The sequence below is a fragment of the Apostichopus japonicus genome, chromosome 4, assembly GCF_037975245.1.
Source record: "Apostichopus japonicus isolate 1M-3 chromosome 4, ASM3797524v1, whole genome shotgun sequence".
In the NCBI taxonomy this organism is placed as follows: domain Eukaryota; kingdom Metazoa; phylum Echinodermata; class Holothuroidea; order Aspidochirotida; family Stichopodidae; genus Apostichopus; species Apostichopus japonicus.
In genome coordinates, this window is record NC_092564.1 from 7,903,628 (window position 1) to 7,931,163 (window position 27,536).

At 39.3% G+C, this 27,536-nt stretch overlaps 1 protein-coding gene across 5 annotated transcripts in view; it reads left to right on the forward strand.

Annotated features, from left to right (window-relative positions):
- LOC139966335 (protein TANC1-like) overlaps positions 1-27,536 on the forward strand; it is a 75,401-nt gene that overhangs the window by 3,884 nt on the left and 43,981 nt on the right. For 4 of the 5 annotated variants that reach the window (XM_071969224.1, XM_071969227.1, XM_071969226.1 and 1 more), the window contains exon 2: positions 13,801-13,982. In XM_071969224.1, coding sequence (XP_071825325.1) covers positions 13,844-13,982 — 139 coding nt within the window. In that variant the 5' untranslated portion in view covers positions 13,801-13,843. Of the gene's footprint in view, positions 1-6,238; positions 6,811-13,800; positions 13,983-27,536 lie in introns of those variants that run through there. The other variant, XM_071969225.1, reaches the window with a different exon arrangement.

The following is a 27,536-nucleotide window of genomic DNA, read 5'->3' on the forward strand; positions in this document are numbered from 1 at the left end:
TTGTATACAGTAAAGTAGTACTGTAGCTTCATATACTATATATTGGGCCACTACAGGCATTGTATGCATGTATATGCAATGCTTTTCATGGGGTCACTCTTGTGTCAAGTAATTTGTGAAGTCACTGAAGAAACTTAAGGATCATAGTCAGTGCTGTAACATTATTTTGGTTATTTCTATGGAACAGGAGCTGTTTATTTTTATATTGTGATGTGATTTAAGGGTTATTTGTAGCATCAAGTTGGAAAGGAGGAAATATAATTTATTTTAAATATCTTCCATTAAAGTAAAAGTGAGGCTTATCAAATTCATTGGTCATTAAAATCTGCAAATAAATATATTGCCCCCCCCCCAAAAAAAATTAATAACAATCATTGTGTAGAAACTCCGGGCTATGATTTATTTGAAACATTTGCCTTTTTGCATCAATTTTGCATTTTTGCTATATATGAATAATTCCACAAAAGTCTCAACATTTTTTTTTGGGGGGGGGGGGGGGAGGTGTGCGTGCTGATAGCCTGATAGGATGGTTAATAACGTTTGGTCAACACTGCATAAATGAGAATTATTTAGAAAGAATGAAATACTGTACAGTCTATGCTTACAACAGTGACAGTGACAGTGTCAGAAGTTTTTATCATCAACTACACATATTGTGGCTATCAGCTGTGTACATATTTTATTCAGAACCTACTATATTCTCCTAATAGATGGGGTTCATTGAACATGATATCAAACCTTTTCACACTTTCCAATGGCAGTTGTCATGGTGATAATGCTGAGACTTGCTCAAGCATTGAGGAATCTAGTACATTTATCATAACAAACAAAGAAGAAGGTGTATCATTTAAGGAAATGGAATATGTCAGAATCAATTAGAGCAAATAATATTTCTATTTTGAATTTATCACAAGTAATGTATCACAAAATTTTGGTCGATCCTGAAGGTAACTTTCGCACAGCTACTAAAGAGTTGTGGGTAATATGTGCTTGAGCAGTTGCTACTGTAAATATATCAGTACAATAGCTTATACTTGCTTAAAAAAGCATTTTTTATTTAACCTGTGTGCCTAGTGCTATTTACCATTACTGATCATTGAACAATAGGTAGTTGTCATAGTAACATAGTCTTTTGGCAAGTATGAACGTAATCCAGCTCAGTACTTAATTATGGTAAATAAAGGTGTGTTGGCAAGAATGAATCAAGCTGTAATCACATCATGTGCTAGTCTGCTGGCAAGTATGAATACATTCCCTGCCTAAAATAGTTCTCAATTATGTTAATTATACTGTAGTATGTCTGCTAGGCAACTTGAACACAGTCCTATCCAGTACTCAGTTATGATATTGCTTGCACTATACAGATTAACTCAGAATGGGCTGTTTAGGCTTAAATTTGGATCAGGATTACTTGCTGTTTGTCTGTGCTATTGGTTAGTGAGGAGATAACTGTTTTCTTTTGTTTGGATATGAATCAGTTTTCCTCTTCTCAATGGAATAATACACAAATCGCGGTTCTTTTTTCTTGAATTTTTTAGGGTTTTTTGGACTTTCGTGATTTGTTAACTTTCATGATATGGGATGATAGTGTAGTTCTGGCTGTAAGGATAACAAACGGTAAATTGCCTTTAGAGAGTGAGAACTGCACCACTGCATTGAAGGTTCAATGAAATGGCAACACAAATATGTCTCCCTCCCCACAAAAGCAATAATAATAATACCATCTTTTATTTGAAGACCTATACATCAAAGTATTTTCAACTACAGTACTGTTAACATATATGTGTATGATGACTAAAAAGTGACAAAATGTATAACATATTGATTTTCTTTGCATTTACAGCTTGTCAGGTGTTACGATCTATTGTATTCATGCCATCCTATCTGCAGCTAAATATTCAGGCCTTTCTTCTAATGTCATTTCATCATCTAACAAAATTTGGAATATGCTGTACTATGGTATCTTTAAGTTTATTGTGCAATGGAAACCCTGCCAGGAATCAACATTTTAATCTGTACTGTGATGGTCTAAATTATTCAAGGTTGCCTCCTGTGCTTGTTATTTGTGGAATTGTGGGTGTTAATGTATAGTGGGTATATATGCGTAATGAGGTCTGGTTTGGGATTTTGTGCTTTGTCAAAACTAAAAATATTTTTGGAATACCTTATGATGGGGTTCAACATTTATTTATGTGGGGTACTATACAGTCAAAGTAGATGGGCTGTTCTGAAAAATTAAAAACAAACTTTAAATTTTAAGCAACATTTAAGGTGCCATGGGGTGGATTGATCTTCAGTCCTAAAATAAATCATAAGTCTCAGTGAATTCTTTCTGTCTTTCCACCTCTCTCTGCCCACTATAAAGTGTATTCAAGTATTTTGGTTTGTTTTTCAATCACATTGCCCAGATGCTATGTGTGTATAAAGAGGATTTACTGCATTGGTACAGTTGATGGAAGAAGGGATCAGGAAGCATGTATTGTATATATTTTAATATTAACTTTGTACTGTAATTGTGCTTTTGCCATTGCTTGCTAAATGGTTTATATCAGCAATCATAGAGATCTAATGTACATACAGTATATATTGGAAATTATTTAATCAAAGGAGTGACTATCTTTGCTTCCATTACCAGTACTATAGCTACACATGTTCTTAGCCTAGCCTAGTGTTATATCCTAACCATACAACTTATCATGTCATCAACTAAACTTGCTCAATCAATGGTAAAGCAGGGAATAATTTATATGGTATCACATAGCAAAATGGTCAAATGCTATGCAAGTGCAGAGATGTATAGCAGGTTGTTAAATGGGGACAGTAGTACTATATTTAAATAGAAAAGCTCAGAGCTTGCAAAACCTATGACACATTATTTTAACACTAAGTAATTCCCTGCATAGTGCAGTTTATTGCCAGGATTTCTCTCTGTGTTTCCTGAGAAGGATTGTAATACTATATGTATTAATGCACAGACATTCAAGTCCCTTACCAATACTTGACAACATGAATGCAAACTGTCTCCGTTTGGTATAATTGATGAGGTTGTTTCGATATCAAGTAAGTGATGAATAACCGATGACATGCATAAATGCATGCTCATGTATGCACCAGTGGTATCAATTCTCCTTTGATGTTCTAGTCGGTTCATATATATCTCGTATTTATCGGCGGTGACCTAATTACGTTGCATATTGTTCGCATCCTTCATGTCAGTAAAAAGTTCAATCATGATGTATTTAGCTCTTCAAACACTGCTCAATTTGCAATTGTTGGAAGAGAAGGAGGAGGTGGAGGAGGAAGAGGTCACTGGCCTGTCTGTTTCATCTCCATCTTTGATGATGTCCATTCCAAAAATCTAATCAAGCCAAAGTAGATCGGTTGAAGACTTTAGATGGAAAGAAAAATGTCACAAGGGTATTATTTGAGCGAGGGCTCAAGCTCTTAAATGAAGTTGGAAGTGTGAAGGAAATATTATTTCATGATGATGTCCACTGGCGAGTAGAAAGTACAGTATGTACAGAGGGAAAAGAGGAGAACTCTTCAACTGTGAGAACATTAAACAACCCCAATGGTCAAAATCAATGTCAAGCATTGATTCACAGCCTTCTGTAGTATCCGTAGTAAAGTTCCTTTAATAAAGCAAGGCTGATAAAGGTGCCATAGAAATTACTTTTTGTATCTTTTCCAAGTACCGTTTGCAAGATTTTTTTTTGAGGGGGGGGGGGGGTTTTCGTTGGTGAATATTTTAAGGTTCTTTTATATGATGTAATGTTGTTGAGAGCACACACTGTGTAGATAATCTTTAAGCACAGAAATGTTTAAGAACATTTTAGAAAGGGATTAGAGACAATTTTGGGATCAATTCCTGATAGAAGACTGTTTGGTGAATATATTTTTGAAAAGAAAATCTCACATTTGAATGGGTCTTTATAGCATAGTGCAATATTTCAACAGGTTTACAAAGTTCTTTTTTTTGGTGATATTAGGAAAATATAAATGTTCTATCTACAGTCATGGGTCTTCCTGTATCCTTTTTTGGACTTGGCATATTTTATTTGGGTGTGGGGGGTACTATGGGTGGGGGTGGGTACTAGGGGTGGGGACAGGGATAATTGTTTGGTGTGGCATGTGCCCTTGCTTGTTCTTGGTAGCTCCGCTTCACCTTGATAAAGCTCTTCTGCAATATTTATCCTATCCCCATATCCCCTCCCCTAGAAGGGAATAAGAGGCAATTTGGATTTTAGCATTGAAAACTTCGTTCTTCATCCAAATTGAGATTAATAAATGTTGCAGCTGGATAAGTATAAAGGAATGTACCTATTTGTCCAGACCAGTCACAGGGAATAATTTAGTGTTCTACCTATGCATAGCAGCTTTGAAAACTCTTGAACTTCTTTCAAAATACTTTGGTTCCTATGTTAAAAAAAAAAATGCTTCTTATACTGTACATCTCTGGCCATGTATAGACATTGGAACATTTTAGCTTAGCACTTTGCGAAGCGATACTGGATAAATTATTTTCTAAGTATATGCTACATTCCACACTATTCAGGCGGTGGAGGTATTCTAAAGGAAGCTTGTCTCAGTAATGGTAACTAGAAGTGACATGGTTGAGAGGTTTCGAAGCATTCTGTAACCAAGAGTAGCTATTGAGCGTAGATGGATCTACAGTAATAGAAAACAGAGTTCTATTCTGTTTAGCTCTCTCTCTTGCTGAATGCTGATTCAGTGTAATAGGTAGTTCCGTCTTGTGCAGTCATGTGAAGCCATGTCTGTGGTTTCTCTTGCATTCCTACCATCTTCTCAAGTACTGCACAGCTCATACAGTTCCTTCCAACTCTCCAATTGCTTGAAGCAGCAAGCCAAGGCACCTAGTGGCTTGATGCTTTGAGGGAGATGCAGTTTCAATTGACTGTATAGACATATATGTATATATTTAGCCCACAATACTACTTGATGTAGATATATACAGGAATAGCATGGTAGGCTAAGAATAGATCTTGTCTAGTGTAGATCTATGTTGAGATCATACAGTTAGGCATACCATCATCATGACTATGTGATCACATGCTGTCTTGGCGTAATGAAGCTGAGGCTGACATAGCCTGGGTCATGTTGTCAAGGGTGTAGTCATGTTTGGTTTCCATGGGGTTCTCTGGCTATGACCAGAGTGATGTCATGTGACAAGGAGGAGAACATGCACACTGTGTGAATTACACCTTTACATTATCTCTTATCACAAAGCAAATTAAAATGTATTAGATTTGAGGTTTAAGATATGTGTCATAATGTAGGTATTTAAATTAGGAAACAGTGTGTAAACTTTATGTTTACGTAACTAATAACCAGTGATTAAAATATTACTATTTTTTCTTCTTTTTTCCCCAGTCAATTGAGTTACTGTAAAGATGTCTAATTCGGCTTACATATTTTTCTTGTGAAAAATGATGTCATTTGTACCTCTATCAAATATTTGTCATGAACAATGTGTAGTACTGTGTGTGTAGGCATGCGAAAAGAAATCATCTGACTCAAATTGAACTATTTCATCCCTGGAATTTTTAGCTTTATACATAGATTTTGTCTGTAAACGTGTATGCTCTATATAATAGAACTTTGCTTTTGTTGATATTTTAATAAGGACATTTGCTGGCTTTCAAAACAAGAGATGTAATCGTGTTTGTCAACTGCCATTTTATTTCCAGCAATAACATCAGCAAGCTGGTCAACTTTTCCAAAGGTCTTAGCATTGTCTTTGTCTAGTTACATTTCTGCCATAGTAACCATGGAAACTTATGAAAGTGCGGGAGCGCTTGACAGTTCTTTTGTTGTGCGCAGCAAATATTAAAGTTCTAGACTACTGTTACTTTTGTAACGAATGTATTTATATCAAGCCACAGATTGAGATTAAAGTCGTGGAATTGTGCAATTTATCCATTTTTTTTTTAAGATCAAGCAGTTCGTTTGAAACAAATTTCAGTGCTTGAGGCCTAGCTTTTTTTTACCCTATTTAAGTGTTCTCCCAATTAATTGTGAGCAAAGCATAACCCTTTTTAGGTCACTTCTGTGTTTTATTAATAATTACTCTGTTCACTGCCTGATTGGTTTGGGGTTGTGATCAAGTGTATAGCTCACTAGTAGCAACATGAGACCATGGGACATCTTTAATACCCTGGGCATTCTATGATATACAGGCCTGCCTTAAACTTTCAAATGTTTATGAATTAGGTTAATGAGAGAAGATGCTCCATATCTAGAAATGTGTTATTTGCCTAAGAACCTGTTTAGTCGTTGTCATTATATACCTGAAGGCATTTTCAGTTCCCACAGCCTCTTCCCTTGCCAGGAAGTAGTACCCCTCTCCCTATGACTGAAATGGGATCATTTCTAATAGCCAGAGTTTCTTTAAGATTAGGTTTTAATTTTACCAGAAAGATGCTCGAAATAGATTCCACGCTGGTGTAAAGTTTATGCGCATTCCTTGTCAGATATTAATATGCTGTATGTATTTGTCCATCCTCATCTCGGAGTAAGTGTAAATAAAGAATTGAAAGATCCTTGGGTAATAAACCTTTATGAAGCAATGACTGTTTGTTGCAATGCCCTCTGGGTAATCTCTTCCAATTAGCTCTTAGCCGACAAGAATCAAAGCTTTGGGTGTTGACAGTTTCAGAATTGCGGAGGAGGCTGGCAGCAACAAGAGCCCATAGGTTTATTTCGGTGGAGATTTTTAAATTGGAATGTGATGCATTTGGTTGCGGTTCAGTGTGCCCATTGACTGAGAGAGATTGGGAAAGCAGAGAAAAGGTCAGGATAAACAGATAATGATATTTAAAGCAACATATTACATTTGGTTTTTCCATTTTGTGAGCGGTTATGGTTCATGATATTTGTTCTGTTTTTTTATTGTTTTTTTTTGTTGTTGTATATTTTCAACTATACAACATTCATAAAGGAAACCATAACCTGAATGTTTTCAGTTGATATCTGGAGATATAAACTGTCCACACGTTGTCATTGGCTTTTGTTTGAGTATTCATGCTTCTTTAAGAGAATACCTCTCATAAGTTATTGTTTTATTGAATTGTTATGTTGGAGATACCATGAGTTACTGTGTGGAGTTACTGTATTGTATGTACAGTTAGAGTCTAAGCAGACAGTGTGGAGGGTTTCTTCTGGAGTCTTCACACTGGAGTGCTATATGGCTGGTATTTAAATCTTTAAGCGAGTGAATTTATCTCAATGTTTCTGTAATGTATATAACTAGTTAACAGAGAAATATGCTAAATGACTGATACAGTAAGACAGAGAAGAATTACCTATTACTCTGCATTGCATAAAATACCAGCAAAGTTTAAATAAGCTGAGAATTTAGCAGTGCATATAGTGGTGTTAAATGTGGTATAAATGTTCCTGCAGTTTTGGCAAGCTGTCACTGTATGTTGTCCATGGTAACAAGTTAGATATTCATCTGTCATAGTACCACTATTGCTGTTATACAACACCAAGTAGCCATCATGATTAATTGCTAACAGCTGTTAGTAACAGAATACTCACAGTTTGCAATCCATCATCTTTCAATCAAGAGTTTATCAGTGTCTGGAGAATGAAAACAAAGTGCAGGTGAACACAGGGTTAGGAAGCGTCAGTAATTTGATCTTAGTAAACAAGAGTGCTTTCACTGCTTTGTAGCAGTTGTAAAGAAGTACCACAAACAGTACTGATGGATTGATTTCCTATGGTGTACCAATCCTTTTTGTAATCACTGGTCTGTATAAGTGATCTTGAATGAACCACAAGTTTTGTTTTTAGTGACTCAGAAAAGTCTTTTGTAAAACAGCCCTCAATGGGGGAGGAACATGTCAATCTTATCGTTTCCACCATCAAGGTTTCTTCCCACACACTAGATACTCTCATATACGTTAAATATAGTCTATGGAGCTCAGCAACTGCTAGGCCTTTAGTTATTGGGGTAGGTAGCTAATCTTGTCTGGAATCGCCCATTCACTGTAGCTTTATTCCAAGGTCATTACATAAGAAATGCTCTGCACAAAATTCTCCTGAAGCAGTAGACCAAAATATTTCACAATGCTAAAGAAATTTAGTACGTTTTGTGCTTTCCAAATGGTCTGAGTCTATAATACCACCACTGTTGGCAGTACATAGCAGTAAATACCATTACAAGGTATTGAAGCCTAAGTTTTGGGATTACATCAATACAAAGCTCTCTAGTTTCTAGATTAAAATTGTTATCACATGTTATGGGACAATAAACCAAATTAACTTCACTAATAATAAAATAATTGATGGGTTGTTGCCTCATTGGTAGGTAAATATGACATTTTATAGGAGATGTAGGGGGACCTTTTTATTACCTAAATTGTATTTTTACCAATATAATTAGAATATTTAATTTTTGCTATTTTATGAAATGATCTGTAGAAATTAATATATTAACTAGACCTTTGTTAAAGCTTTTGTATATATTTTGTGAAGGGTTGGGTATAGTAAGTTAGTAACATTTTAAAAATTCCTCAAGCGATGTTATATGGGATATACCTCATCTGGTCTTACTAAAGAAAAAGACCATTTGGGTTCCTCTTCATTTACAGTCAGGGACTACTTTAGTATTCAGGCTTGGAATTTTGCCTCTTAGCTAAATACTATGCTTCCTGTTAATTAAAACAAGTGATTGGACAATTTTTTGCATATCATTTGGCTGTATGATACCAGATAATTATTCCCTGTTTTACTGTGTAAATTCAACATTGTATAAAACTTTTTTTGTCCAACAGTTAACATAAATTATCTTTATTTTGACAATTTTTGCAAATTCTAATTATTCTATAGTTATATCATAATGCTGAGTACTAAAAAAAGATATGTTTCATGTACAGTATGCTTTTCCTTTAAGGGTGAAGTATGACAAAACAACAGATGGTGGGAAATTTGAAGCCAAATGTAACTTTCAGCCTGAGTTTCAGGAGTTCCACATGAGTACTTTGAATGTGTTTCGCCACTTTTGTGCAACGATAGCACAGAACTACAGTAGCGTAAATATTACTGCAAAACTAAGTGTGTCAGGGGTTACTATCTTTATCTTTGTTGCTGCCAAAAAAGAAAGAAAAAAAAAGATGCATTTTATGCAAATTTATGAGAAAGCTAATGGCCAAAAAATAGATGAAAATGTGGAAGGTTATCTTTCCTGCTGTATCGTCATGTACTCAGGTTTCAAATCATGCAGAAGCATAAACTTGTACATTGTTTGAAGAGAAAGATTCCCATCAGAGTAAATAAAATAATATTTATGAAGTATTTAAGCATTTATATTGCTTTCAAATATCTTCCTTTTCACACGCAATGTCTTATAAATCCTTTAATGATCATTTACACATGCTGGACTAGTACCTCCGTTAAAGATATATATACCGGTAGAGCAATTCAAAGACAAATCCACTGAATATGTATTGACATAGGAAGCTATCAAAAAGTAAGTGGGCTCTGGTATCTTCACCAGAAGAATTTCAGATTCATTGATGCTACGGTGGCCCAGATGGGACATTGAAAATGTTAACTGTTTTATATCCAAATTTTTGCTTTTTCTGAATTGTACTAATTTGATGTTTCCTTGAAATTTTGAAATGTTTGTTGCAATCTCAACAAAAAACAAAGAATTAGATGTATTGTGAGGAATGTGAATAGAAAAATTGATTTCGCATGCAATGCTAATGCATTCATTATTTTTTCAGCTTAATAACTTAGCACTGGCTGTGGAGTGCATTCTAGAGTGAGAGGCAGAAACATACTCCTTCCTTTCCCACTGACCCACTCCTCCCACCCCCCACCCCCTCCCTCCTACTCCTTGTTCCTATCCCTAATATGTGTTAATTATCTACGAGATGTGAAACTTGAGGATTGTGGGCAGTAAAAGGATGAACTCAACTGAGCATAAAATCTTTATTAGTTTGTCAGTAGGCAATGGGATCACCAGATATTTGAGGGGGTGAGGAGGGGGGGGCACAGCAAAATGAGAGCAGGGGGCACAGAATGCTGTTGGCACAACCAGTGTGAGCACGAAGCCATACCTGCGTGGGGTCCAGGCCCGACATATTGCGGCTGCAGGGGTCAAGCGTGAAAATCACCCTGAAGAATTTTCAAAACTTATATCAGCTTCATATCAGCAGACTTTTGGATTTAGATATAAGTCAATTATACTCAGTAGTAGTACAAAAGTTGTGAAATTCCTGCCTGTTTGAACATGGCAGAATTCGTTGGGGGGAGAGTGGGAACCAATCATTTTTGGGGAAATGTGTATTGCGTACTACCATGTCCTCTCTCCTCCTCCCTTGTTGATGTTTGTGTTACTAGGGCTTGTTACATTGCAAAAGATTGGTTTAATACCTCAACTATTGCTTTAATCTTGCTTTAATCTACTACTACTACTACTTATATCTACTACTACTTTCATCTTTAATCTACTACTACTTTAATCTACTACTAATTTTATCTACTACTACTTTAATCTACTACTTCTTAATCTACCTACTACTTATATCTACTACTACTTTAATCTACTACTACTACTTTAATCTACTACTAATTTTATCTACTACTACTTTAATCTACTACTACTTAATCTACCTAGTTTATATCTACTACTACTTTAATCTACTACTGCTTTAATCTTGAGGTAGGTTTAATAAAGTGTTGCAGAGTTTACGTCAATGATCATCGAAGGAGCACATCTGGATTAAATACAGAAAGCTATGTAGCAGCAACAGCATGAGCACTCTGTAGGTTTATGAATCAAGCCACTCACAAGAAAGAAGTTATAGAGCTGTGTATTACAGCATCTTGTCTTCCTCAGTTTTATTATCTCTACCTTCACTTCTCATCGATCAGAGGTATAAATAAGCAAGATGGAAAGATAGTCAAGTTCGATAAACAGCAATGTGTTCTTCTCAAGTTTAAGTAATATTTTAATGAAGACTAAAGACGAGTGAAGGGAATGGAGTTTTCAATAGTACGTATCCCTTTCACAGAAAATGCTATAAAAAACTAACAAAAGGAGAGTGTAAGAGTCTTTTTTTCCCCCTTTCTCAAGTGTTCATGTAGTTTGACAAGAAGATTTGTGCAAAAAATTTCAAGCAAGAAACAAAAATTCAACAAGAGCAAAGGAGTGCTGTGTAAATTATATGAAACAAAATAAAAGTACAAAAGAATGATTGTTGTCCAAGTATAAGAAACAGATAATGAAGTGGAAACAAGCTCTAGGAGACAAAAGGAAAGACAGAACAAAGGAAAATGATATTCAATATTAAATATGAAATCCTCTTATAATTGTTAAGGTGTAGTAATTATGGTAGCATGTATCTAGTTTCATCAGCATTGTGACCACATTTGCCTTGAGATTGCATATTGGCTGAATCACTTTTCGCATACATATACAGTTCGAACTGGACGACTCATCATCCTGGGATCGGTATTTGTTTCTCCAACAGTGATTACCATAAGAGCTTTAGCTCAATACTCAAAATGAATTTCGGTGGCAAGGTTGTCTTGTATATATTACATCATCTCGACTTGTCCACATTGATTACTTTTTCTAATTGCACATCTGTTATGAGAGATCAGTTGAGGTAGGAGTAGGGGGCCTCAGATGCTACTCTGTAATTTAGAAATTTGAAAATGGCACTGACAAAATTGCATGCAACATTATGAATACCAACACATATATTGATATGATTTAGTCAATGTGCAAAAGGATATTTGGAGGTATAGCTGAGAAAACGATAGTCTTTAGTAAATAACATTAACCAGTCCTTGGAAGCAAATGTTAATTTTATTTAGTTTGTCAAATATTCAAGCTTCAGAGGAAGTTTCTCTTAGTTTATAGTGTCATTCATTAATGTGTACATAGTTAATGTTATGGTATATTCATAGTAGTTGTTGCAGATATATACATTGACTATTACTCTTGCAGGGATAAATTCTGTTAGGAACTTGTTGAAGAATAAACATCATAATTGTTCAGACAAGGTCAAAACAATCTAATATTTAATCACCATTAGGACGTCATCACACATATATTTTGTATACACACAGTATAGAGTACATGATTTAGTAAAATGTTTTTCCAATCTCCATCCACATCAAGTAATCCCCTCACTATTTCTTTTCTGTCTTTGTGATTAAGTTTTTATTTAATTTAATTTTGAGGTGTTTTTGATCAGGGCATTCATAAAATTACAGGAAATTTGTTTGTTAATTATGAATGACTGTTTCAACTGGCTACTGTATAAGTGTATATCCATTGCAAGAGAATGTTATAGTTTTACTAGTATAAGCATAGCAATGTGTCATTTAAGTACAACTTGAGTCTACCTATCTCATCTTTGTGATGGGTTCTGTTGTCCAAGTTTATTGCCATAAATTCAGGCCTGCTGGTGAAGTGCTGCAACTGTTAACTGTACAATTGTGTAGTGCTGACAGCAAGAGAGGTGTTAGTAGTGAGTGAGTGACAATAAGTGATCAGTATTTAATAGTTTCTCTTTCAACTTTCACTCCGGGCAAATACTGTTTCTCTTTTAAAGCAAGGAATATTTTGACTTGTTATCACTAAGCAAAATGCTATACAAAATGGGCTAGTTGCTGGACAACTGCAAAGCTACATAGCAGTTTTAAAACAGTTTTTAAATGTTATAAGAGACAGAAATTCAGAGCCAACCAAACTGTTACACTGAATTTGATACCTAAGTTTTTAAGTCCCTATTAAAGATATTTGGAACCCATTTCCACTGCCATTGAAACACCTACTGTGCTAACAGTTCCTGTCATTCTAACAGCTTTGAACCCCAATCAAATACATTTGGTGATCTGGTTCCTTTGTTCAAGCCCATTTGGTCACAGACAGCTTTAGAAAGTAGGAGTTATATCATGGTTTTTGGGATAAGAAGTTTCTTTTATACTGGGGAGTAGAACATATTTGTTTTGACACAGTGGCCATGACTCTATTCTATGAGGTGTTAGCCACAGAAAATCCTATTTTGTACCTATCAGGGGGATATTAAGTTGATGTGTAGTTATCATAACAGTTTGAGGGGCATGGCCTCAAGGATAGTTCATAGACACAGACAGACAGACGAACAGACAAAACAGAGGATTTACGAAAAAGATCGATGTTTTGTTTTTACTAACCTCTAGGTTATTGTTTGTACTTAGTCATAAGAAGAACTAACAAAGGAAACCAAGAAGTTTACTTGTTGTCAATAATCAGTGGCAAAGCTGTTGCCTGTAGCAGTGTAGTGTGTGTACTACAGTATACTGTTTGCTGTGTATAAAATGAAGAATTAATAGGAACAGAGTGACACATACTCTCTTTAATCAGTAGATTTGTGTGTGGGTAACAGGGCTCTAATTATTACTTTTCAACTTTGAAATAATGATAAAATGGCTTGTGTTATAAAATGCTCAATGGTATATTGTCCTTTCAGAAAAAGATTTTTTTTCTGCTCAATATAAATGTCTTCCCTCTAAACTTGATAAAGCTATCTTTTTTCAAGGACTTTTACAAATGAATAGTTGGGATGAGGTGGATGTGTGTATATATTTGATTTGTGGAGGGGAAGGGGGAAGGGGGAGGAGAAAATAGTTTGCATAACACTATGCAAGCCTTTATCAAATTTTAGTACCGTTTAGTTTAGTAACCTTTAATGAAAATATTTATGTTGTTGTTTTTATCTCTGACTGTGATGTAATCTCAACTTGAGTGTTGTTTATTTATTTTTATTGTTTTAGATGGAAGATGTTAACATAGTGTTCGCTGCTATAGCCTGATACAATGGACACCTCCCCACACATTTGTCCATCATGTCAACAGCCCTATGACAAGAGCCGGAAGAGGAAACTGACGGATGCCTGCGGCCACGCAAGATGTTACAGTTGTATGTTCTCAACGGAGACGTGTCCAGTGTGTGCTGGTGAGTTCATCCTCAGGGAGTCAGGAATAAATGTATCTGGTATATATATATATATATATATCATAGCAAGACCGTCGAGGGCGCAGTGCTAAATCTCAGAATTCTGATCTTAACATATTATGTATGACACATACGATATTTCTTCATTAGTCATATCCAGCATGTGCCAAGCACATTGTACATGATATCACAGTGAATCAGATGTTTGACAAGCCAATCGCAGACGTTGCTAATCAATATAATTTTAGTGCACTTTATTTGTAAGCCGTTAATTAATATTACATACATGTGCTGGATTGCCTGCCTATGTTCTGGGACATTAAACGATGGCAAGTGTATATATAGCTTCATTCATAAACGTAATAAACTCGTACCAAATCACCAGTATCTCTATTGAAGAATAAACATGTACTGTGCGGTTGCATTTACATAGTAAATACTGTAGGTACTGTGTACTTTAAACCTTTTGTTAACCATACTCTGTAGCTATCTAAAGTACGTAGTCAAATTTATGATGCAAATTTGAAACCTGTAGTAGTGTGCAGTAGAAAAGTTCATGATGCTCTATTTGTATAATTTTTTGGGGAAGAAAAGTAGTGTTCATAACCATTGCCTGTCAGAGTTAGATGGTATTTCTACCAGCAATAAATTAAAGAACAGAGAGATCAGTTTAACATTAAGGGAGAACTGTTCATTATATTTTATGCACTAGATGTTCATTAGCCAAACTGTTTAATTATTTAAAGGTATGATGAAGTGACTTGAACAAGTACAGACAATTGTTAAGACCTGGCTATTTACTATAGTTGTGATATTTTCCAAAATTCAGTCAAAACACCCAAAAATGTAAAAAAAATTGATGTGTTTGACAATTTTAACCGATCCCCAAAACAGACCCCAAAACCCCTCCCTATGCAAAATAGGATACTTATCAGGCTGCGAACGACTGGTAAAACTACTTTAGTATCCAAAGGATTAAAAAACTAGAATCCTTGGTCACCGTTACGAACGAATTACGTAGAAATTAATCCAGTCAAAAGACGTACAATGATAGCACTTTGGATGGTAGAATGACCGACATTGACCGCAGGGACTGGTCATAGAGGGTGCACAGTGTTGAACGGTGACCAGTTCATTCTAGGCATGGTTGAACAAGAGTGCTAAGGTTGTGGGAAGACAGGTAAGCTCATCAAACCAGTAAGTTTTGGGATGTATGACTGGTGTAATGACCTTATAGTTCATACTGCATCACACTTTATCGAGATAAAAATGATCATTTCCCCCTAACTTTGTATATTCCACCCCAATAGAAAATGTTAATGAAGCTATGAGTTAGATCAGTGAATTCTTGAGACTTCAGTTTTGCACTTTGCGATAATTTCAGTCACCAAGAATAATCAGGATTGAACCGGCTACATTTTTCATCGCAGAAATACGATAGAGAAAGAAGTCCTTTGGTTGCAAATTATGGCCATCACGATTGTAATGTCTGCAAAATATTTGATTAATTTTGAAGAGAAGTTTTTATCCAGATAAATATAAAAATGATGTTACTATCAGTTTCCTGTTTCTCAAAAATCTTCATCAACTATGCTTTGGTTATTGCAATCACCTTCTGATTATCTAAAGTTGCAAATTATGGACCACTTTGGTCCATCTGAGGTTGGTGAAGCTTCCAATTTTATTGCTTGTTCTAAGCAGATAGACAGTCCTGAATCTCTGCAATTCTCTGTCCATGTGTTACAGAACAGAAAATACTCAGTACTGCTTGCTCCCTCATGGCCAGATTCACTTAACTCCAAGAATATCAATTTCAAATTTATAGAATCTCTTGGAGACAGCTTTCTGTGGCTGCAAATGAGTGGCTGGTCTGTCCTCTTATCTTCAAAAGAGGTTTATTCAGTTTAGGTGGTAGATTTACAGAATTTTCAATTTACTTCGCTCCTCGCTTACCTGTCTCCTCACAACCTTAGCACCTCATTCTACCGTGCCTATAAAGTCCTGGTAAAATAATAACACTGTGCGCCCTCTATGACCGAACCCCCCCCTCGGTCACTCCTCATTACTCATTCTACCATTAAAAGTGTCTTCACGTGAATTTCTTGTGGATATATTTCCCTTGGATTTCGTCTTGGTTTTCTTTAGCGATCTTTGGAAGTTTCTTTCCTCGGATTCTTAGGAGTATTGCAGTCCTTTCCAGCCCGATAAGTATCCTTTTTTGTTGAAAGGGAGGGTTTTGGGGACTGTTTTTATTCCTAGTGCGTTTCCGCCCTTAGGTTTTTTGCGGGGGTAGCAGTTCCGCGAACTGCCTAGGTTTCCCGCCAATTTCCCTTCCCCACGCTATAGGCGTGTCGTTGTATTTTCATGTTCATAGCATGTCTACATTGTATTTCTATTCACGATTTCTTCTTCTATATTTCGCTCTCTCATGTTCTTTTTCAGCTTGTGTTGATTTTGTTAGGCCACTTCGTAGCGTTTTTTTTTGTATTTTGCCGTTGCTAGGTTACGCTACGTACCTCTACTCACCGTTATATACCTCCCGTTCTTTCCCGCTCTCTTGTTAGTTTGCATATTCCCGTAAGCTTAAGAGTTAGTCTTTCCTTAATTCGAGCGTTTTAGTTTGTCTCGTAACCAGCTGAAGTTTTTTTTTTTAAACTTTTCGATGTTTCGGCCAGGCAGAACCTGGGTCGAACACGATTTGTGTCCTAAGTGTAGAACCTACACCAGACGGGACCCATGCCTGGTCTGCATAAATTTTTCGCCAGCCCAGTGGCACTAGATAGACCAGTGGCTTACGAGTCTAAGAAGCAAGCTTTAGGGCAGGCTGGACTTGATTCCTTAGGCCATCGCTGCCCCAGAAAAAGATATAGGAGAGACAAGAGAGAGAGAGAGAGGAGGAGGGAGAAGTGGTGAGAGAGGTGGAGGAAAGTGGCCAGGAGAGGGCCGAAGGAGAGGTGGAGAGAGAGAGAAAGAGTACCCCTAACGGTCCCGGCGACGTCCGGTTGATTACGGCCAGAGGGAAGGGCAGGAGCAAGGCTCCTGCCAAGAAAAGACCTCTTGAGAAGAGGCACGGCTCGGCCGGGCTAGAGGCAACGTCTCAGTCCGGGTCGCAGCAAAGAGTACCCCTAACGGTCCCGGCGACGTCCGGTTGATTACGGCCAGAGGGAAGGGCAGGAGCAAGGCTCCCGCCAAGAAAAGACCTCTTGAGAAGAGGCACGGCTCGGCCGGGCTAGAGGCAACGTCTCAGTCCGGGTCGCAGCAAGAGAGACCCATGGAGCGCGGGCTACAGGCCACGGAGAGCTCGGGTCCGAGAGAGAGAGTACGACCGAGGGGTCGCTGAAACGGAGCCGGTCCCATAGCAGGCTCCGGGGAGCCCGGGTCCGGCGAGGAAAAAAAAAAAAAAAAAATCCCACCGGAAAGGACAGAATGTCCGGGTCGAGGAGTACCGGCGTGGTGGTACCCGGCGTGGTACGCACACAGAGACGGGCTCCGGGAGCCTGGGTCCGGCGAGGCCCCGGGCCCGGCGAGACCCCGGGTCCGGCGAGACTCGAAGGGAAGGCAGAACCGAGGTTTCACTCCAGATCCGAGACCGCCCCCGGAGCCGGGAACCAGAGCTATACAATCGACTGCTGGGTCCTCAGAGATTGACTCCGGAGGGCCCGGGCCCGACGAGAACGGGGGCGCAGGGGCAGTAGCCCGGTCCGCAGATCTCCAAACGGGATCCAAAACTGGGAGCCTACGAGAGTAACAACATTTACAACTGCGACATTTACAATAACATTTACAACTACAACATTTACAACGAGATTAACAACTGCTAGGCCCCCCAGAACGGGGTAGCAGGTGCAGAAACCTGGCCCGCAGACCCCCTAACCGGAGCCGCGGCCGGTCCTGAGGCCGGGAACCGACGAGATTACCAATGCCGGGCCCCCAGAACGGGGTAGCAGGGGCAAGCGCCCAATCCGAAAAGAGAACCAGCCCCGAGCCAGGTTCCCACGGCAAAGGGAGAAATACTTATCCCCAGACACCGAACACAGACATCGGTGCCGAGGAGCGATCGCAACCCACGGCCAGCCCGGCCGCGACACCACGATCAATCCCAGACCAAAGAATGGAACCTGATTTGTTCCCCGGCAAGGACGACCTGGTTTGCAGAGCGTCGAGCAACCTGTCCGGCCTAGACGACGAGGTCGACCCCTAGATTTCGGGGTTACAGAGGACGGTTACTCCCGCTTCCCAGAATAGGGGGAGTGTCCCCCCCCCGGAACTAGCAGCTTGAGCGGCGACGACAGGTTCGAATCATTTGCGGAAAAACACCGCTACCACTACACATCCCAAATGTGTGTTTATTTATCGAGTACCTGCAGACACTCATGGGTCATATTCTCCTCGCTAATTATACTCCTCTCTAATCATAATTCATCGCCATTTGCCTAGGTTAAAATCTTACTTGTGTTTAAAAACACTGTCGTTTAAAACACTGGTGAACCCACTTCCAGAACATGTCAAAATGCGTAAAACTGAGGGGTCTCAAATCGGTTCTCATGACGTACAGTATTCCGTTTACTTTAAAACCTTGGCAAACTGCTAGGAAGAGAACTTTCTCGAGACTTGGCAAAGTGCCAGGAAACATAACGCTCATAGATCCTTGGCAAACTGCCAGAAAAAAAGGTACAACGTGGCACATTTGTTAAGAGAGGAGGGGGGGGGGGCCAAGCAGCCACCTGGCTTGACACGTGTAAGCTCAACTTTTACTGCAACGAGCTATCGACTACGTGAGCGATCCTATGGAATAAGCCTTTCTTCCTATTTCTTTGGTGAAGTACCAAGACAAACGCGTTAGTAAGTTGAAAAAGGGGTAGGATACAACCCCAGCAAGTTACAAGCGCTAACACGCTCCGAACATACAGCATGCGCTTCATGAGCAATGTTCGATGTTCCGACATCTTAAGCAGAGTTGCATTTCGTAGCACCTGATGGCCTAGTTTTGACTAGCCTAGGCGCTAGGTGGTTTCAATAGGAAGCTGGAAACCTTTACTGCACTACGAAATGGACACATCTCGACAGGAAGAGATTTGAGAAGTAACGGGTACGTTATCATAACATTCAATACGTGGTTATTACGTTAAATGTGGTGTTGATAAAACGTTGACATAAGATGTCTATGAGATATTACGTTATATTAATGTTATATTAATGTCTTAACGGAAATTGTTTTGAAATAATAGCCCCTAAAGGGTTTCGGTAACATATTTCTTACACCTCTAATAACGCTATCATAGCAAAAGACTAAACATTTAGTAACGCCTTTGTGTTTGCTGAGTAACTCCCTGCATACCGTTCAACAGCCAGGATTTATGAGGGGGAATTTCTACAAACCCACCCTACACATCCCCTGTTGGGAGTTTGTTCCTGGTGAGTAGGGCTGTAGCTTAGTTAGCTCAGTGGTTAAACCCGGTGCCTTCCAATCAAAAGGTCCCCGGTTCAAGTCACCCCAAGATTAATGTATGTTGTCCAGTTACAGAGCTGTTGACAATTCATAGTCATGGACATTAAAATATGAATGTACGAGACTGACTTTGGTCAGCTTGCGGCTTTGATAAGCCAATGAGGCTTCTTCACAAGTTCCTACTTGCAGGATGATCTAAATTACATACACAAATACATACATATACTGTAGTTGTAAAAGCCACATAGCAGCTGTAGCATTGATTAAGACTGATGAAGCAAACTATCCATTCAGTACTCAATTTTTGGATAGCACTGTGGTCAAGCGGTGTAGGCAGTGTACTGGTGATCTAAGGCTTGCAGGTTTTAGTCCTGGCCAGATCATTCTGTTGTTTCCTTGGGCAAGGCACTTTATCTCCACTGCGCCTTTCCATCCAGGAGGGATTTCTCTCAGTTTAACAGGTTATTGTTGACCAGGGTAATATTGCTAGCGCCTCTGGCTTTGTTATCGATAGATAGGCCGGCGCAGTTCAACCCTCAATATTATTATTAATATTATTTTTCATGGAAAGAACCTCCATTAAACCTCCCTACAGGGTACAGCTTAGGTCTACATCATCAAGGCATTACTTTTCTTCAGAGGTTTTCTGATTGCAACTGGCTGATAACTAAAGGGGTCATCAGCGGTACTGTGGTACTGCAAGCAGTACCGCGAGTGCTGCTGTACTGCAGGCGCTAACAAGGTCATCATACAGGCCACGGTCCTTGACTTCTTTAGCAGCATATACAGAGAAACCACTTTCCTGCACCACAGTGGCGTCAGCAGGGCAAAGGATCGGCCCCAACACTCTATTTGCAAAGATAACCAGGTTTCATGTACTTCCCCCTCGCTCTCAGGACTCCAGAACAGAGAGATTGTGCCGTCTGGCATGGGAGACCCTCACCACAGCTGCAGAATCTGGCACGGCCCTATGGGTCTCCCATATAGCCAGAAAGGAGAGTGTGAGGGCCGATGCTCTGCCCAGGGGACAACTCGACCCCGACGAGTAAACCCTTCGCAAGGAACACGCGGTAGGTTTTTCCACATGTTCGGCATACCTCTGATAGACCTGCTTACGACAAAGGGCAACAATGGGCTGCCCATCTTTTGTAACAGGCGGTCCCACCTGCAGCCTCCCACATAGCGCCAGGTCCCTGCCTTGAGGCGGACCAGAGGTTTAAATTCTTCCCCCCCTTTGGCATGATCAGCCAGATACTGAGGAAGATTCGCAGCTCCAAGGGTAAACTCATCCTAGTGGCTCCCTCCGGACCCCGGGTCCCAGGCCGCAGGTCCCACACGCAGGCCCCAGACGGGGACGTCTGGTTTTCCAGACGGCTCCACGCTGGGCATTAGCCCAGACATTGACCAGCTCACCAAAGGCATGGCTAATCGCCGTCCACGAGTCAGACAGTTAGCCCCCTCTGCGGGGCTCTCAGCAGTGCTGCATGCCCTGGCAGGGCCGCTGTACGAATCAACGGGGAACGCTTCCCTGGCTGCTCTTACAAAGAAACCACTCTTCGTCATTGCGGTAGCGTCAGCGTGAAGGAGTTACCTCCAAGCCCTAACAACCAAACAGAACCACATCAGATTCGAGGGCCATGGGGCGAGGACGGTTCCAGACCCGTCCCTTATTGCCAAGAACCGGGCCTTGACTTTCTTGCCCGGGGACATTTTCTTTCCGGAAATCAAAACCCTTTCATCAGTGGCTGAGGACAAGCGATGGTGCCCAGTCAGGGCACTGAAGTGGTACTTAAACAGGACAGAGAAATTGAGACAAACAACCTCCCTTTTCATCCTGCCACGTCCACCTTAAACAGCAGCCGCCAAGGATACCCTATCCCGATGGCTAGTAGAGATGATCCGCCCGTTCATGATGGGGGGATACCCGGCCAAGAGATCACAACATCAGTGGGGCCTCGGCTTCCACAGCTCTCTCTGCCGGTATCCCGATACAGGACATCCTCAAGGTGGCAGCGTGGAAAACACCAACTACGTCCGTCGCCTGTTACTTACCTGACACTCTACACGCCGAGGCAGCTTTTGGTAGCGCGGTGATGCGAGGTCCGGTTGGTACTTGGTCCCACCCCTCGGGCCTCCCACCATCGGGCAGTGCCACTCGGTGCTAAGGTTGTGAGGAGACAGGTAAGCGAGGAGCGAAGTAAATATTCCAAAACTTACTGGTTTGGATATTTACGAGTGACGAGCTTACCTGTCTCCATTCCCGCCTCCCTCCCCCGAGGGGGTGGGACACAGCCGGACGGGGGAGCAGTCGTTCGACTAGGCTCACGACTCCAAGCACAACACCAGATAGACAGAGCCAACAACTACTAAGAGTCACCGGCCAGGTCTATCGGTGAGGGTAACTTTGCACCCTGTGTTTTTCATAGGCGTACTCACCTAAGTTGTCTTAGGGTTAGCAAGTGTTGGGCCTTTACAGGATGAGGCTCCTTGTTAGGAAGAAGGGGTAGTTTCGCCTGCAGGGCTCAGGAGAGTGTCCCCCCCCTTACCCGCTGCGGCGGGGAGGATTACACTCTCCCTGCTAGGAAGGCATCAGTGCCTTTTGTTAAGGGCTCACCTTTGAGAAGTTTAGTCGACGGGAGTCCTTGGGGGTGGCCAGAGGATTCTGGCCACCCCTATTTCGGTGACCGTGAGGCCACTTTTAAGGAGTGGTCTCATGAGTAGTGAGGAGTGACCGAGGGGGGGGTTCGGTCATAGAGGGCGCACAGTGTTATTATTTTACCAGGACTTTATAGGCACGGTAGAATGAGGTGCTAAGGTTGTGAGGAGACAGGTAAGCTCGTCACTCGTAAATATCCAAACCAGTAAGTTTTGGAATATGCCTCAGTAGCTTTTTGAAAATATGCAGTATTGTGCTATGGGATATAGTGTTCTGTATGGTAGGAATTATTGCATGGTGTGATGATGTTAACTCTGCGAGATTATGTAATCTATTATTGGGTAAGTCTGTGGTCACTAGTTATTTATTACCTTGGTGCTGGACTGCTGGTGTCACAGCCTTTCTGAAAGGTAATTCAATAATTACACAGGTCCATTATTCTGAGACACTGGGTTATTTCGGTCTGGATAATGTTTCCTCTCTCCCCTTTCTTCTTCCCTCCTCCCATCCTCCCATACTCCCATCCTCTGATTCTCCCCTGCCTCTCGTCCCCCCTCTCCCCCTCCTCCCCTTCTGCTTCAACCCTCCCCTGACAGGAATAATATTTTTTTCATGAACTCATTAATTCTGGGAGTTTAACCTGTTGTTTTACATCTCCCATCTTCTGTCTGTGATGATGGATTTCTCCAGCACTATTATGAATTATTGTTAAATGGTCAGTCACATGCATGACTTTTTCATCTGGTCCACCAATGTAATTTGGGGGTAGGGAGGGCAAGAATTTGACTGGGGGCTCCCGCTCCCCTGCCCCCTCCGCTGGTTATGCCACTGGTCACATGACAATTTCCGGACAAATTTCCAATTGTAATTTGTTTTGAGCACAAACTACATTGATGTCTAGTGAAGAAGACTTGTTTGAATGTCAGATCCATCTATAAACCACATGTTAGCTTGGCTGGGCTAAATATTAAACTGGAGAAACTTTAGTCTTGTGATCATGTCATGTGATCTTCATGATGTGCCATCATGAACATAACATCTGAGTTGAATCTTCAAACACCAAAGCCAAATCTTCTCCTTCCTGCCTTCCTGTTATCATTAGCACTGCAGATTGGAAGTTATTGATCGACTTTGATAACTCTGTTAAACTCCAATGTCTCTGCCAAACATGAAGTTGCTTCCTTTAATACTTTACAAGGACCGCACTTTTTGTCTTGAACTTTAAAATAAAAGCTGTTAGTTCGTTTATCAAGATGATTCATACAGTAGTCCTCATCATTATTCATTCAAAAAGGTAACTATTGATGCCCTACGGACCCTCGACATGAATTTATGGTATACATCAGCATCATTATTCCTTCAGATACGAATTGTAACCTGATTGAAGGAGTCAATCTATGAATATATTATTATTAGGTAAATGTACCATGGAAAGGTTTCCTGCTTTGTAGTGGATGGGAATAGATTACTTATAAATGTAAAAAAAAATTAATATTTTATAAAAAGATTTTAAAACTTCAGCACATCCTGACTGTATTCAGTTCAATAAAAGCATCAAAGTCAAGCAGTATGTACAAATATATTTAATATTTATATGTCAAGGAAGCCCATAAAGGGAGTCTCTGTTTTGACAATTTCACTCCATAAAGTGCAATTTATTGTAAGTACTGTAAAAATACTGTACCTTAAAGTCACAGCTTCATTGGGAACTTAATTTGAAATGGTGATAAGAACGATCCAAAAATTTGCTCCTGGGTCCCCTTTTGCTAATTTCGGTCGGTGCCCGTTCATGATGCATTCCACCTAAAACCCAACCGGGTGAATACTATAGGGTCATACATAAGCCTAATGTTACTACTACATTCAGTAGGCTACGCAGGTCTTCAGTCACATACATGGTAAGACTGTAAACAACTGTTAGTTTATCCTGTGAACTGATTTATGCGGCAAGGCTGCATATTCATGTTTAGTAGTAACTAACTTAATTTAACTTAATTAATAAACAATCAACCCTCCCATCTGTTGATATAGTCAGTGGGTGGTCCTGGCAAAGATGACAGCATGCTACTATGAATGACACTGTGCAACACATAATAATCACTGAAAAGAGCTATTAGGAATTTCAGTGCCTTCCTTCTCAATCCTTTATCCTGCATATTATATATCGTGAAGCATTTTCTTAACAGTAGCTGCAATGACCGACAAAAATATCAAGTGTTTCCAACTTAAAAAATAAAGCTTGGGTTACCATGGTTACAAAGAGGTAGGTTTTTATTGAAATGCAAGGTTATTATTGTTTATTAATTTAATGGAACATAGCAATAAGAAAAGGTAATGGACCATTCGACATGACTTAAATTTAAACTGTTAAATTGGAATGTACAGTAGTGTACAGTACAGGGAATGTTAAAATATGTTCACCAAATATATATGTTTTAAGAGATACATGTTCATGTGAGATGAAATTTCCATATTAAACATTGAGCAATGTGTGGTGCTGTTAGTTATTTAATATCAATTGCAGTAGGAATAATATACATTAAAAGGGGTGTTTGCATCAATTGGTTAAATCTGGATCATTTCTCATGAAAATGCAGCAAATATTCAGTATCAGTATATCGCATACTGTACATGTTTGGTTTTATTGTTATTTTTGCATCTAGTATTATTATTTACTGAGCATCAGTGATGGCAAACAAGAAAAATGAATCAAAGGTGCTAAAATTCCCCACATTTTGGAAATGAGGTTGGCCTCGGTGAGAATTTACTAACACCTGGAGATCCAGCAGGTGAATAGCTTAGCACTTGTGATGAAAAAGTTCTATGTATACAGTATATGTAATAAGGTTCGGGATGCAATGCTAGGTTGACACTGTCATATATATTTGCAAAAGCACATTTTCTAGCTGAACACTTGCAATTTGAAACTGACCTAGAAAATTCAGTACAAGGTGTTAAAAGAGTCATATAAAATTTATGTCATTGACCTAAACTATTATTGCTGGTCTGACAAATCATGGGGAGAAGCAAAATGTATTAAACTGTATTTAACTGCAAAGCAAGCCTCAGAAGCAATGTACATAAGGCTTGAGCCATTGGTTTTGTATTATTTGCATTTTATCGTGGAATGGCTGAGATTAAACACTAGAGACTCTCACAGTGTATGGTATTGGCACTTTAAGTAAGCTCCCATTCATATTATGTGTACACTATGCCTGGCTATACTGATGAGTGGTTTGATCTGCCAACAAGTGGCTGTATGATAAGTGGTTGAATACAGTCAGCATTTTGTTCTTAATAATGTAATAAATTATGATTTGAACTATCATGAAAGCAAGACATGGTTGAAGGGTGTCCGTCCAATGACACATCAAACATTTGAGAAATAAGTGACTTATTGTCAGTATTTCACGTTTTGAAAACATGACTTATAAGCTTGTCTTTATTATGAAATAACTGACGCAATGTAAGCTTTCCAGGTATAACAGTGAAGGTGCACACATTATTTTAGTTCTAATGCTGTTATAAGGGGAACAACATGGTCTACAAAGTCAGGTCATGCAAATAAGAATTAAGGTGTCATGGTAATTTAAAAAAACATCAGGTAAGTAAGTTCATGACATTCTGCATAAATTAGAGAATTCAGCAGGAATGTAAATATATCTTTAAGTGTTAATATTAACTAGGTCTGTAGATGGGAGAACTGCAGTCTGTTCTAATTCAATTGTTTTCTTTCAATACATTTTATCAAGCCAGAGGAACATTCATTATCGTTCTCCTTCACATAATCCACTGCTTCTTACGGTATTAGTGACTGCTTTAAACATTCCACCCTTCCAATAGGTTAGCACTCTCTGCTCCATGGTGAGTCAAACCACGCTCCGTTAACCATGTCACTCAGCGGGTGTTTGATCAGGCAATACCCTGGCAAATATAGAAATAATATTTGAGCTAGTTCATTTAGCTCCTCTCAATGGGTAATTTGTCTTCTCCAAATTTGTAGAATGAATTGAATTACTACACCTCTTGATGAGTCATGTGTGAATAGCCAGAAACCTACAACCACTGTTATTATTTCATAACAGCCACCGTCGTCCTGCCTGTATTAACTTGAACTCTGGTTGCACCGGATAGCTTCAGTGGCAGAGAATTAACTCATGAATATTACATTGGCTGGGGAATAAAAACCTGTGAATATCTTCTACTTTCTTGTCGTCTGTTTTTCTCAGAAGTGTCATTTTGATTATGCAGGTGAAAAATTTCTCATTTAGCTATAAATTCATTAATTGCCTCCAGCGCAACAACGTTTTGTGTATGGCAGGGACAGCTAGTTCATGCTTTGGCAGTGTTATCATAGCAATGATGTCATAAAGAATCAGTTTTCAATGTGAAATTGTCTTCAAAAAGATCAATGATAAAACAAGTTAATCAATTACCAATAACAAGAGACAGTATTCCAATGTTTTGTTGTGTTTTTGTATTTTTTTGCTTGTTGAACCATGGAGGTAAAACAGACTCCATGGTTTAACTAAACTTCATTTGTGTACAAAGTGTGTTCCTTGTCTTGATGTTTATCCAGATATTTGTATAAAAAAACAATGAATTATATATTTTCATTTCCAAAATTTAGAAGAATTTTTAGAGTATGAGGAAAGTTGGAAAGGGTGGGAGTGAGAGGGGGGGGGGGGTGGAGGGAGTGCTGGAATGAGGTCAATGGTGAGGAAACAATTTACAGGCAGATAAAAAAAAACTGTCATTATGGTTTTGTACTGCACTTAAACATTTTCAGTTGAATGGATGCACAACATTTTCTTACATAAATCTGGGATAACTTTGAAAAGAATATCTCCATGTATAACATGGAATTAGATCTTTGGCGTGGCTTAATCTATATGCCTTCACAATGCCTTGAAAAATGTAATGTATTTCCAGGAATACCTCTGGAACATTCTAAAATTTCACTCATCATTTTCTGACGTTACTGACATTTTCAGTATCGCAGATCACATTCACAGACATCCCACAGTACTTTGACCTTCATGCTTTGTCTGACTGAGGTCACCAAGAAATGTAAGCTGGAAGGTTATTTTGGTTTGGCTTATGTAGCTGCAGATGTAGACATACAATAGCCTCAAGTTATGTTGATGTTTGGCTTCGGCACCTTTATCATACTCTAGACAACAAATAACCTCAAGGTCTTCATTATTGCTCCTATAAATAGTCAACAGACAAAATTGCCATTCCTTTCCAACAGTGGCAGCATATGGCAGCATAAACTCATTGCAATTTTCCCAATTGATTGGTAGGAGGACAGGGAGAATGTTGTCCATTCATGCATCTTGTATATTTGACCTTATAGTACATGTTTAGACTGGTAGGCGGAATCCTCATTGAAAGCACAATTTGTGTTGTCACATGGGATGTAATTATTTACTTCGTTCCCCACTTA